The sequence below is a fragment of the Gavialis gangeticus genome, unplaced genomic scaffold (genome assembly GCF_001723915.1).
Source record: "Gavialis gangeticus isolate Ggan-Ray unplaced genomic scaffold, GavGan_comp1, whole genome shotgun sequence".
Lineage (NCBI taxonomy): Eukaryota > Metazoa > Chordata > Crocodylia > Gavialidae > Gavialis > Gavialis gangeticus.
In genome coordinates, this window is record NW_017728992.1 from 109,956,763 (window position 1) to 109,969,707 (window position 12,945).

The 12,945-nt window shown below is 41.4% G+C and overlaps 1 protein-coding gene across 3 annotated transcripts in view; it reads right to left on the reverse strand.

Annotated features, from left to right (window-relative positions):
* NOL4 (nucleolar protein 4) overlaps positions 1-12,935 on the reverse strand; it is a 365,842-nt gene extending 352,907 nt beyond the window's left edge. Inside the window, exons 1-2 of one of the 3 annotated variants that reach the window (XM_019526816.1) lie at positions 12,770-12,935; positions 11,866-12,455 (exon numbers count right to left, since the gene is read on the reverse strand). In XM_019526816.1, the coding sequence (XP_019382361.1) occupies positions 11,866-12,117 (252 nt within the window). In that variant the 5' untranslated portion in view covers positions 12,118-12,455; positions 12,770-12,935. Of the gene's footprint in view, positions 1-11,229; positions 11,796-11,865 lie in introns of those variants that run through there. The other 2 variants (XM_019526826.1, XM_019526832.1) reach the window with 2 other exon arrangements.
* Between the last annotated feature and the right edge of the window lie 10 nt (positions 12,936-12,945).

Consider the following 12,945-nt stretch of genomic DNA (forward strand, 5'->3'; position numbering starts at 1 on the left):
TGCCGCAGCCCCCCCTACCTCCGCCTTTGTCTCGCCGGGTCCCCCGGGGCCGGCGTATGGCCCCCGCCCGGCCCCGCGCCAGGTGCACGGGCAGCGCCCGGCTCCCGGGCTAGGACCAGCGAGGGGCTCGGCCTACGCGGCCCCGAGACCGATGCTGCGCTGTGGTGTCAGACAGACACGAGAGAACTGCCGGGGCCAGGCCAGCGCGGCTGTGACAGGCCGAGGCGGTCCCACAGGCGCTGTTCAGACAGGCAGGAAACCTGCAAGGTTCAATACGGTGCTATTCCGAGAGAAACTTGAAAGGTTAAATATTTTGCTAGCCTATGAGATACAGGAGAGACAGAGAGAAATCTGCTGGCTTCAATATTACACTATACTGAGGTGAGGTTGGATACCATGCTATTCCGACAGACAGACAGAGGACACACCAACCCACGAGTTTCAATCTCGTGCTCTTCCGAGGGAGAGGTTCAGCACCGCACTGTCCTATCAAACAGACAGACAGACAGAAATTTTCTGGCTCGAAATTCAGGGCTTTGCCCTCCACAGTTCAATCCTGTGCTAGTCTGACAGATACATCGGTAAAAGAGAAAGAGATACATAGGTATGAGAAACCTGCAAGGTTCAATAATGCACTATTCTATTAGAGAAATTTTCTGGCTCAAAATTCAGTGGTTCGCATAAGGTTCAATACCACGTTGTTCACACACACACACACACACCCACACCCCCCCCTGGAAAAAAACCTGTCAAGTTCGTTACTATGCTATTCTATTAGACAGAAAGAAATTTTCTGGCTCAAGATTCAGTCATCTGCCCTGTGCAGTTCAATACTGCACTGTTTTGGTAGGTAATGTTCTGGCTCAAAATTCAAGTTTGCCCTACCCTCCAGTTGTGTTTGTGCTAACCAGATGTAGATAATGGGACTTTATAGAAGAACCTGCAGGACTGATCTCTGTTCTGAAGGACAGCAAAAGCCAATAGAGAAGACTCATGACACTAAATGCAAAAGCCTGAGGTAATGCAAAAAATGGAGCCTACAACAATTAGGAACATCCTAAATGTTCCCATAGCCATTAACTAACATGGCACAGATCCTGCTATGAAATATATGTATTGCTCATAAGTTGTGTTGTCATTGGAATCTCAATTTTATTACCAATAGAGCCAGGGCCTGTGTGTGTGCAAGTTGCTTTTTAATCTAGGTATGGATGGGGCCAAGTATTACACTGGAAGATAGTGCTGTTTATTTTTTACAAAATTAGATGCAGAGTATTGCTTGTCTACTGCTGATACTTTAGGCCATGCTGTCCAATTAGCTTTTCCAATAATGAAATATAGATGCTGAATAGTGTGTGGAGAAAACTGATCCTTGACTCGACTTTATATAGGTCCTAAAACGGTAAAGCCCAGATTACAATGGTAATATTATTCAGTGATTGCTAAAATCACTGAGTCTAGCCTTGGGCATTTGAAAAGATTATCATACAAATTATTTCAACTAAGCTTAACATACTTCTACTCATATAGTGTCCAAGTTTTGTTTAGATAAATAAGACAGATAAAATATTGGTCCAGATGGCTGGTGTGGATTGAACCCAATAGATTTTCCAGTTAAGCATTTTTTTATTTCATCTTACAGGAACCTGGATTTAGAAGCCCACTTGTACATCTCCTCTTCTGTGTACAACTTAGACTGCATTTGGTTACTCACCAAAATAATATGCCTTCCAAGCAAAGATTAAAAACATTAAAATGCAGCCAGCTCAGCAGTTCAGCTAACTAATGTTACACAAGCACACTGATCCTACTGCCCATAGATGATATGCATTTGAATCTTGGCACTTGCCATTGAGTTGGAATTCAAAATTAAAAGCAGCAGGCTTCAAGGCCTACAAGTCAGGCCGTGTAAGGAAAAAAAACTAATTTCTTTACCTTTTAGTATATAACAAACTGCAGTAGCAAAAGCAAAAATAACAAGAACTGAAGACAATGTGTAGTACCACACATATCAAATAAACATTAATGCTATTATCAGACTGAATATGTTCAGATATAAACTGCAAAGTATACCTGACCTGTGCGTGTGTGTGTAAAGATAGAAACCTTTCAGTATCTAGCAACAAATGTATTCTAGTTAACTAACAGGCTACCATAATAGGTATTGTAATAATGATTAAAATAATTAACACTACAACTACATGTTAAAAAACAAACAGAACTTAGAAATAAGAGCAGCATGCATAGCTTGCAGGGAAAGCTTTCATTGAAACAAACCTTTTTAGGAAAAGAAAATTATGATCTTCCTTCCCACTTCCATATTCCAACCTGTTCTAAAGGTTAGGTAGTTGGTTCTTTCAGGTTGTTCCCTCTTTCTAGGTATGCTGGCCTTTATAAAGTTTGAGGCTGAAGTTCAGTAGTCTAGGATATAGTTAGGCCACATTAAAAAGGAAATCCTTCCTTGTTTTAACTCATTGTTAAGAAATTTGCACTAGTTATTCTTCTGTACCATTCAACTCATGGCACACTTTGCTGACCCTGCTGTCCAAGGAAGGTTGAATCTGTAGTCAAGAGCAGTGGTTTCCAAAGTGGGGTGCGCAAGATGATCCATTAGGGTACGGAAAGAAAATATTAGAACTTCTATTTATATTTATACAAATATACATATATTGGGGGTGCATGCTCAAAAATTTTTTACTGATGGGGTGCGCGATCAAAAAAGTCTGGAGATCACTGGTCTGGAGAAGTAAATGCATTTGTATTTTACTTATTTTGAAGCTCTCCTTCTCCCACTTTTCCAGTTTTATTTAGAAGTAGTATTCTTCTCATTTAAAGTCATTTTAAAGAGATAGAGGATCTGAGTTCTCCACAATCAAAGCTGCCAAGGTGGAAGTTGTAAAAGTGGGAGAAAAGAAAACTTTTAAAGTAAAGACAGGGTAACTGAGAAAAAAACAATGTCAGGAGAATCTAGCTGGGAAGGAAAGAGGATGGAGATATACATATTGAAGCACATTAAAAATGGCTGTAGAGTTCAAAGGACAGAAGTCAATCAAACATTCTCCAACTCAGGCACTCTTAACCAATCAAAACACAGGGTCACACTAAAAAGTAACAATTTATGACTATACTGTGCTAGGCTGAGACAATTGCATTTTGTTAGAGCATATTATAACCAAAGAATAAGGGCCTAATTTAAGAATGGCATAAGCTTGTGCAACATCAGAGGCGATGGTTAGTTTTGCCTTCAGAGTCCTACATGAAATCAAAAACTTTTTGTCCCTTTATGCACTAGACAATAGCCTGTTTCACTGGAGTATCTTATTGCAAGGTAGGCAGGTGAGTTATAGTTACATTAAGTTCTGTATGTGATTATATTAAGATTAATGTGTATGGACCTTATTTAGAATCCAATCAACCAACATCACTCACTGATATAGTTGATCTGTTTGTGGTAAGAATGCCAACGGGTGACTTTCACCTCTGCATAGGATTCCAATATAAGGTCTAAGCACAACCAAAAATGTGCATATGCCTCAAAATTGGGTGCAGGATGCTGTCCCTGTCCAGAGTGAATTTTACTGGCTGGATGCTTACAAGCAGCTTCCAATTCCCAAACTCATTTCCTTCCCATGTCTTCCTGTTTTACTTCCTTAGTTTTTCTATATGCTATACTCCAGATCACTCTGGCCCTATGAAATGCATTTCATAAAAGACAAATGAGTTAATATTTTACCTGGACAGATTCACCCTATTTTATTTTCCTATTTTCAAACTGTGATGGATGGTAATAATTGCTAATTTATTAAATCATTTTTAAAATCATATAGGCAGATAACAGCACAGCCCAAAGTGCATGAAAAGTTAAAACAGAAAAAAGAAAAATCCACAGTTACCAATAAAATTGGTAATAAAATCCATTGGAATTCTAGTTTGATTCTTTTTTTATTTGTTTGTTTTAACTTTAACATTATAAAATATTCAGCTCATTATCTTCTGTTTAAGGAGGGATTTCTCCCTTTTTTGGGATAAAAAAGCTTTGTTTAAACAGACAGGAATAGAGGCAAAGCAATCTTTTAAATCCCACTATTTTAATCACCCTCTTGGCCCCAAATTCACCATCCAGAAAGATGTGGAGAGAATAATATTGGATTCTGCTGTACTGAGAGGCAGTTAAGAAGGAACAATGTATTATTTTAAGTGGACCCATATTACTTTTTTAATGCACATTTAACCCTTGAAAAGTTTACCCTGCATCAAACTCACCTCTCAGTTACATGTCCAAAAAAGTCAATATGGTTGAACAAGTAAAGCCAAGTGAAGAACTACCATTAACATACAGCAAATAAGCATTACATATATGGTGCCAGAGTTTACTGCTCCTGGGCGCCATGTCTGCATGTGTGCCAGGTACCACAGCGTGTTGAGCTGGGTCAAAGCAGCCCCAGCTGGTAGGTGGTGCCAGGGGTCAGCCTGTCAGCCAGGCCTGCTCTGACCTGGCTCATCGCGCTGCATAGGGACTGGCTGAGGTACAAGGGTGCACCAGTATGGGGCTAGCTGGCAGGCAGCCCCTGCACTGAAGCACCCCTGTGCCCCAGCCAGCTGGGTCAGCATCTAGACATGCTCTGAAGTGTATTTACAAGTACTAGCCAACTGAGGAGTTTATTAGTTATCTGTGGCCTAATGGGGCCAGATACATGAAGCTGAGATATTTATTGTGGAGCAAATTAAGCAACTCCACAGTAAGAGTATCTTGTAGATATGTGCCCCCTTGTTGCATCTTGTAAGGAGCAAGCTATGCATCATAAATGCATATGCTCACACACCCTCCAGTGACCTTTGTTATCAAGTCACCAGGTAAAAGGCTCCACATTGTCCTCTACAAATCCTTTTTCTTCTGGATTAATTTACCACCCCTAACGTTTGCCATTCTTTTTACAGTTCTGCTCTTGTTTCTTCTTTTCTTCTTAAATTGTAATAGTTAAATAGTATTTTGGTATTAGCACCAACCAAAAATGCCATCACAGTGATTATGCAGAAGAAAAGTTTAGGTGAAAATACCATGTACTGCTTTTAATCAAAAGTGGAGAAACATCTGCTTTGAGGAAGGGCTACATTGCAAACTTTCTGCCCAAGTCACTCAGTGACATCCTGTGGACAGTCCCACATAGGATACAGCCAGAAGGTTGTGACTGACAGTGCTTACTTATTTCAATTGCATAGAAATTGTACTTCAGGCTGTAGTGAAAATGATTCAAATCACTTACTCTGAATTTTAAGTCAAGCCAAAGCATAATAATATTGAGGATCTCCTGCTAAATCAGAGTTTTAGGCAACAGCTTACAAAACTTTCAGATACAGTGACCTTAGTGGTAAAATTCTAGCCCATCATTCCTGAGAGAAGCTTAATTACAGCCTCAAGTGGAAGTGGTTGAATGAGTTTCATCCCAAGCTCAAGTAGGTCATTTAATAAAAATTACCACTCCAAGTCCATACTGTACATTTATTTCTGAAAACAGCCTTTGCTTAAGGTTAACTCTATCATCTATCATATTTATTAACTCAAATGTCCACTACAGCTAGTCTCTTATATTGACACATCCCCAAGTACATGTCAGTGGTTCAAATGCTACACTTCATTTTTAGGAACTATCATTAGTCTCTTTGAATATACATGTTCAATCGACTAGTTATACAGTTTACAAAATTTTCCCTTTAGTGGCCAGAAGGCCACATAAATATCCATAAAACTCATACCAAGATAAATAGGAAAGATTTCCATTCATTAGACAAAAAATGACAATTTAATATGCATCAGGATGCTCAACCCCATTCCTTGTGGTAAGCTTACCTGGGCATTCACTTTAGTGGACCTGTTTAAGAGTTGGTCTTTAATCAGTAACATCTGCACCCTGGTCTGGACCCAAAGAACTGTGTCTTTAGGCCAACCACACAGCTAGCTGCAGCCTCTGTTCTGAGACAAGCCTAAACTCAAGATTTTGGGGCTTCTGCCAGTTTTAGGCTGTCCAAGATAAAATAAAATTTGAATCACTAGCTCCTCCTTCAGCAGGAGGTTTCTTCCCTGTTGCCTATGCTCTATAACAGGTCCTCCATAGTGGGCAACTCCCTGAGAATTATGATTCCTCCAAGTATTAAATTTGTACAGCTCATACCAGCCTCCTTCTAATCACTAAGCTCTCTCTAAATATCCTCTTATAACTCAACAATCTTCAGGGAATACCTTTATCAAGCTAAAGAAGCACTTGGTCCCTTTGAAACAAATTTATATTACAGAAAGCATCTCAACTTCATTGTCCACTGTATTGCGTCATTTTTCATCAATGTAACACCACTTACTACAGGTTATCACAGCAGATTCTCTTGATTCAAGAGAATCAAGCCCATTATCTCTATAATCCTCCCCACAAAGTTACAAGGTTTTCACAAGTTAAACTGGAAACTTATTTTTTGAAGTTTACTTCTAGAAGTTGTTGGAGAAAAATGAGAACCAAGCACATTAATTGTGGACTTGGACTTTTAAACCTGCTCTTCATTGAGATAAGGTATTTAATTATGCTAATGTACATATTGGTTTGCTTTTTGTTTTGTGTGTGTACATTTATGTATATGTGTATGAAATGGAGGCATCAAGTATTTAGTTGTATAGAGGCAACGTTGCGCTGAAAATAAAATTAAAATCCCTGCTTAAGGTTTCATGATTTACTTTAGTCTCTAAATCTGGTGCACTGACTCTTCAAACCAACCGTACTTTCTAAGTAATGTTAATACACAATAGTTTCTAGTTTACAAAAGCAGTACTTAAAAATGCTCCCTTTTCCAAAAAGTGGGCTCTCTCACGTTTCTAGAAGTATCTCAAGCTAAACAAACACTTACTGAAAAATCTAGAATATCATACATGCACAAAAACAACAGGTTTAATAAAAACATTTTTAAAAAAATAAATTGCATAACACTATTAATGGAAATCTAACCCATCTACAGCCAAGAGTAGCCACCTATGCAGTTTTGATCCATTAGTTATGCCTGGTTTTTCACAGGGTTCATCTGACTTACTAGCCTCACTCCTCACAGAGCCCATTAGAAAAGGAGGCAAGGTAAATAGGGAATGGGAACTGAGAAGAGATGGATCTTTGAAGGTCTGACAGAGATGTGAAGGATAGGCAGAATAAACAAGATGCTGTAGGGTACTGGGGATTAAGGAGGGCTCTTGAGTGATGAGGGGAGTGCTTAACAGAACTGAACTGCTGCAGAAGCATACTTTCGGATAAATTATAGCCAACCCTCAATATCACTCTAATAATGATATTGTTTCACCTTTACAAGGTACTTACTCCTATTGTATGCTGGCAGTTCATCAGCTTACAGAGCTACCAACATACATTTTCCAAACTGTTGTTCATCTGTGATCCTGACTGCTACAAAATAAAGCAAAAGGTACTAAAGCAACGCTTCACATTTTCAAATTGCTATAAACAGGTCACAAGAACGAAAGTAATTCAAAACCACATGATAATAATAACATCTCCACTTTTAATATCTAAACTATCTTTAATGCACTTCTTATATGTTAGCGTTCATAATCAAATGCACATCCCTTAAAGTGAAATGAACGAAATTCTTATAACCAAATTTTCACTCTGATCTAGCTCTTCAATAGCAGAACAAGGAATATGTGGGGATACAACCAATTCTGCTAAATCTACTAACCCTTAAAGGTCCTCAATCCTGTAATCAGAAAGCTCCATTATTCTGCTAATGGAAATCAGCATACTACCAGACCTTCCTGAAGGACCAAGATCAAAGGTTCTAACCAAAGCTAACAGTTTTGCTTTTTAAAGATTGGTTTTATGTTCCCAAGTAGGGAAAATATGAGGAGATACAGGAAAATTCATACATAGGGGCAGATAGTGATGTCATTTATACAAAAGTACCTCCATTCTAGTCCACAGAGTTAAATCAGATTTACATGGTTGTAATGGATAGAAGAATCTGCCATGAGTGTTTCTGTTCCTGTAGATTTATGCATAGTATATAGTCTGTACATTGGGCCACTTATTTTTAGACAAAAGATTGCTACCTGGAACATGGAGTTCTGATATGACATGGACATTATCTCAGTTTAGACAACAGTATCTAAACTCAGGCAGATTTTAGGTTGCCCATTTTTGCCTATGAATCACACTAATAATTTTTTTGTTCCATGTTCTCAAATTATTCATCAGGCACTAATTTTAGCTAAGCAACTTGACAGACCACAAGGAAACCCATCACAAAAATCATTTATATAGATACTATATTAGTAATGCTGTTTGTACGCATGAGTGATTTTGGGTCGCAACCTTTAAAAGTTTATACCAATTATTGTCAGCCATTTGGCATATTTCTCAGTTTAACATTTTTATGTAATGTGTCTAAGTTAAGCATCATTTCACTATTCTTATGAAGTGCAGTTTGGGCTTAATGAAAGAACATCCGATGAGAATGGCAGCAATGTGAAAAGTGGCAGAAGTGGGATGTTCACTGGACCATATATGCAAATACTTCACTCAGTGTCATCCCACTCTGGACCTAAAATGGCTGTTTTGCAGGATGCTGTTGCTTGGTGACCAAAAGTGCATCTCCTAGGCCACAGAGGGATGTGAACATTCAGAGATTGATTCGTTCCTGTTGCTCTTGAAGAAACCAAGGCAGCAAAATAGATTAAGCCTACACATATCTACATATATATTCTCCTTGCCTACATGTTTAAGTTGATATTTAAAGCAGTCCTGGGATTTCAAAGTGCTCGCCAAAGTAGTAACAGAAAAATAGAACAAAACCTAGCAAGTATCTCACTGTCCATGGAATATGAGAAGTGGACCAAAACTCAGCTACTATAAACCTGCAAGATACCCTTGCTTCAATTAAGTCTGTGTTGTATGTCTAGTCTGTTCCGGTGCAACCTCCCAGTTGCTATCAGTCTCTCCTTCTTTCATTAGAATCAAGTAGTTAATTAGCCCCAGCCTGTCCTCTCCCCTTCTCTCTTTCCCTTTAACGCAGCAGTAATGATGTCTAATTACCAGCAGCAGTGGATTACAGCACCATCAGGAGCAAATCTCTCTGGCTGACAGCAAAGATGAGCAACAAACCTTGAAGCGTCAAAGAGAGAATTCCTAACAAAGTAGTCAAACATTATTTGCTTATTTTTTACCAGCTTAGGACTCTGGAGTTAAAACTGCAATTTCATCCACGTTATGAATTCAGAGAGACTAGTGCTGGCCAGAATTACCAATGGCAATTCATTTTGCATTGAAATTGCTTGCACCTATGGAGAGATCAGTGATGCAAACTTTTGTTTGTTTGTTTTAATTCTTCTAAGTTTTGATATTCAGTTGTGGCTTTCTCTATGGGCAGGATAAGATCAAGTTTGTGGCAACACTGACACAAAAATGGTGCAAGACAACAGGCATAGCCCTGAATGCTCATAAATGAATAAACCCTTCAAAATGTTATCTGGATTTGATTAAATGAATGAGAGGATGGGCTTCTCACAGATGCACAGTAACACTCAAGGTTGCCACCTGAAAACCTTGGCTTGCTGTGCCTAAAATATCATTTGACATTACAGGATCAAATTTTAGACCTATTCAGTCAATGGGATGGAGATTCTACAAATAAGACATACAACAATACTCTTTGGATTATTCAGCACATAGTCTATACAAACTATTATCTTAGATAGATGCCACTCTAAAGATGTGCTTGATAACATTGCTTCCTTCTAAGAATGGAGCATGAAGTTGGTTAAATGTGTTTAAGTGTGCATATGGGGGGTCATTTGTTTGTAGTAGCTGCTAGTTATACCTGAATTCTGTGTTTATTCAGTTCTTGTTTACAGTGAAAAGCAGATTTGGGGGACCAAAATACTCAGGCAAATAGAAGTTACCTGGAAGTTTTACCTGATCTAAGACTGCAGGGCCTGTTCCTTAATATTTTATATTTAGTAAATCAAAATAATGTATACATATTTTTAGAATACTTAGAAATAGTATCATGGTCATTTTCTGCTCCTGCTTTTGTTATGGGACCTCTTTGGTTTTTATAATCCCTAGAAATAGGTAGCTAAATATACAAGCATGCACATAGTCATAGGGTTCCAAATCAAAACAAAGGTAATGCCACTATGCATACCAACACTTAAATAATATTTCTAGCAAATAAACATGAGAGTACCACCAGACACAGGGATCTGCTAAAAGAAAAAGGGGGGGGGCAAGAAAATGAAGCCCTCATGGCCTAGTAAAATGATAGAAAATGTGCTAGATGGTGCTATCATGAAAGGTCTTTGAAAGGCCCTGAACAGCTCTTCATTTTCAGAAGTCTATCAGCTAATTTAAGTTTTACCACAAAATATAGGAATTAGCTTGCAGTTATGAACTTGTTCTGGAAAGGAAACCCTTAAGAATGAAGATATCTTGCTTCTTAAACTATTCAAAATATAGTGTTCCAGTAAGTGGAAGAATAAGCAGTCCATCAAACTAAAAATCATATTTCAGTCTTAGCTAAGATTTTGATCTAGGCTTTATTTTCAAACTTCTTTCCCAAATATGTTTGCTCTATAATAAATTCTAGGATCAAAGATTAACAACCTGCTATTGAACAGTAATATGCCTAAACCAGACCAATAGGTAGACCTAGAACCCTTTGTGAATAAAAGCAGTGGGAGGGAACATAAACACTGCTCTGAGCACATTCTCTTTCACTTTCAATTTTCATATTTTTATATACCTTAAAAATTAATTCCACATCTATACTTCTTGACAACAGGCAGCAATGATTGGAAGGGGACAAATATAAATCAATGCATTTGGGGTACCAGCTTATTATTTCCCAAAGCAGATGCATGAACAGAATTTCTAGATTTTCCCTAGGAGCATATGCCATAATTAAACCTAGGATACTTTTCTAGAAAAAAAACCTTCTTTATTGTGCCAGCCAGGATTGTATTTCATTAGATCAGAATGAGGTTTTGATGCAAGAGAAAAAAAATATTGTCCCTCAGAAATACAGGATTGCCCACATTTCCCCTCCTTAGAGCCCCAAATAAACACTAGACATTTCTGTCCATGTCATCTTAAACACCTCACCTCGGATGAGGTAGCAGTATTTAAAGGGGGGGGTGGGGAAGAGAGGGGAAAATGACATATTAACGAGTTCAAGATGCAAACCTACTTGTAGCCAATAGTTCCCATCTTCTTAAATAGGAAATTCTCCTGCCACCACCAAGCATAATAGCTCTTCCGCTGTTAGCCCCGCATCTAAGCGATTCAGCTGCAGCCTCTGCTAAGGGCTGCAACGCTACTGGATCGCATCGCCTGAGTTTAAGCTTTATGGCTCTGAGACTCGCGCAATCCCAGGCAGGGGAACACAAATCTCCCATTCGCTTGTATGGCAGCCTAGCTCTCTTTGTTGATCCTCCTCTGCTCGCTTCCTTTTCGCACCGCGGCACCGCTCCAGAGGCATCGAGGCACAATTTTCTCTGCGTCTGCGGGCTAACAATAAGAGAGCCTTGGGGAAACCCCCCCCCAAATAAACGCCCAGCGCCACCGCGGGCTTCGTGCCAATAAGGAGACAGCGGGCTGGATCGATCGGGATCGTCTAGGAGCAAGAAGGTGCAGCTGCAAGCCCACGCCTGGCCTGGCCTGCCTACGATGGAGGGGACGGGACAATAGCCCAGGCCGGACCCCGGCCCGCGGGGGAAGGAAGGAAGGGCAATGCAGCCGGGGGAGAGCGGAGCAAGGAGCGGCGCGGCGCGGCGCGGCGGGCGGGCCCCAGCACGCGGGGAACAAGGCGGGCGCCTCTACTCACCGTGGTCTTGACCGGCACGTACAGCACTTGCTTGGCGCCGCCGTCGTCCGGGCCGCCGAGCTGGAAGCCTTTCGATTTGACCCAGAACTTGAATTTGGCGTTATCCGTGGAGCTGGACTCGGAGCCATTCAGGAGCTGCACGATGCGCTCATATTTCTTGCGGGTCACCGTCTTGGTCTTGCCCGAGTCCCCGTAGGTCCGCAGGCACCAGTCCTGGAAGTGGCGGTACATGTCCCGCTCGCCGCTCTCCATCCTGCCGCTCCCGGCCCCGCCGCCTGCACCTGTTCACCTCGGGCTCATGAAAAATGCATCCGCCGCGGCGCTGCCAGGCGAGGCGAGGCGAGGAGAGGAGGTCCCGGTGCAAGCGGAGCCCGGCTGGGTTTTGTGCTGGGGGGATGGGCGAGGGGGGCAGCGATCAATGCAACCCTGCAGCCGCGTCCTCCTTCATTTTCTCTCTCTCTCCTCTCCCCCCCCTCGTCCCCCCCCAAAAAAGGCAGTGCCGGATCCGGGAGGCGGACGGGTCTGGTGGAGGCCGGCGATCAGTGTCTAGTATTGCACGAGGCAGGACATCCCAGCGTCTCCGGCAGCGCCTGCCCAGAGGGGTTGGAGGGATAAATCATTACAATCCGAGCCCGTGGCTGGGGGCGGGGGGGAGAAAGCACATCCAATATGGGCTCGGCTGCTGCCCCCCTCCCCGCGGCCCCGCCGGGGCCAGGTGGGAAGCGCCCCCAGGCCGGGGGAGCGCCTCTGCTCGGCCGCCTCCCAGGGCAGGATGGAGGAGGCACTGAAGGGCACATCGGCCTCTCTCCGCTCCCCCCTTTTATTCTGGGCGTGCTTCGGGCATTAAGAGCTCCTGGAAAGCAAGCAAGCAAGCAAAAAAAAAAAAAAAAAAAAAAGTTCTTACCTGTTATTTTCTAAGCCCAACACCTCCAGTGCACATGGCTGGGGGTGGGGGGCAGCTTTTCAGTCCCATTCAGTCTCCCTGGATTTCACATGCCCTTATTGCCATTGTCATTTGTGGACTTAAAAAAAAAAATATCCCAGCAGATGGAGGAGGGGGGAGGCCCCCTCGCACAGCCC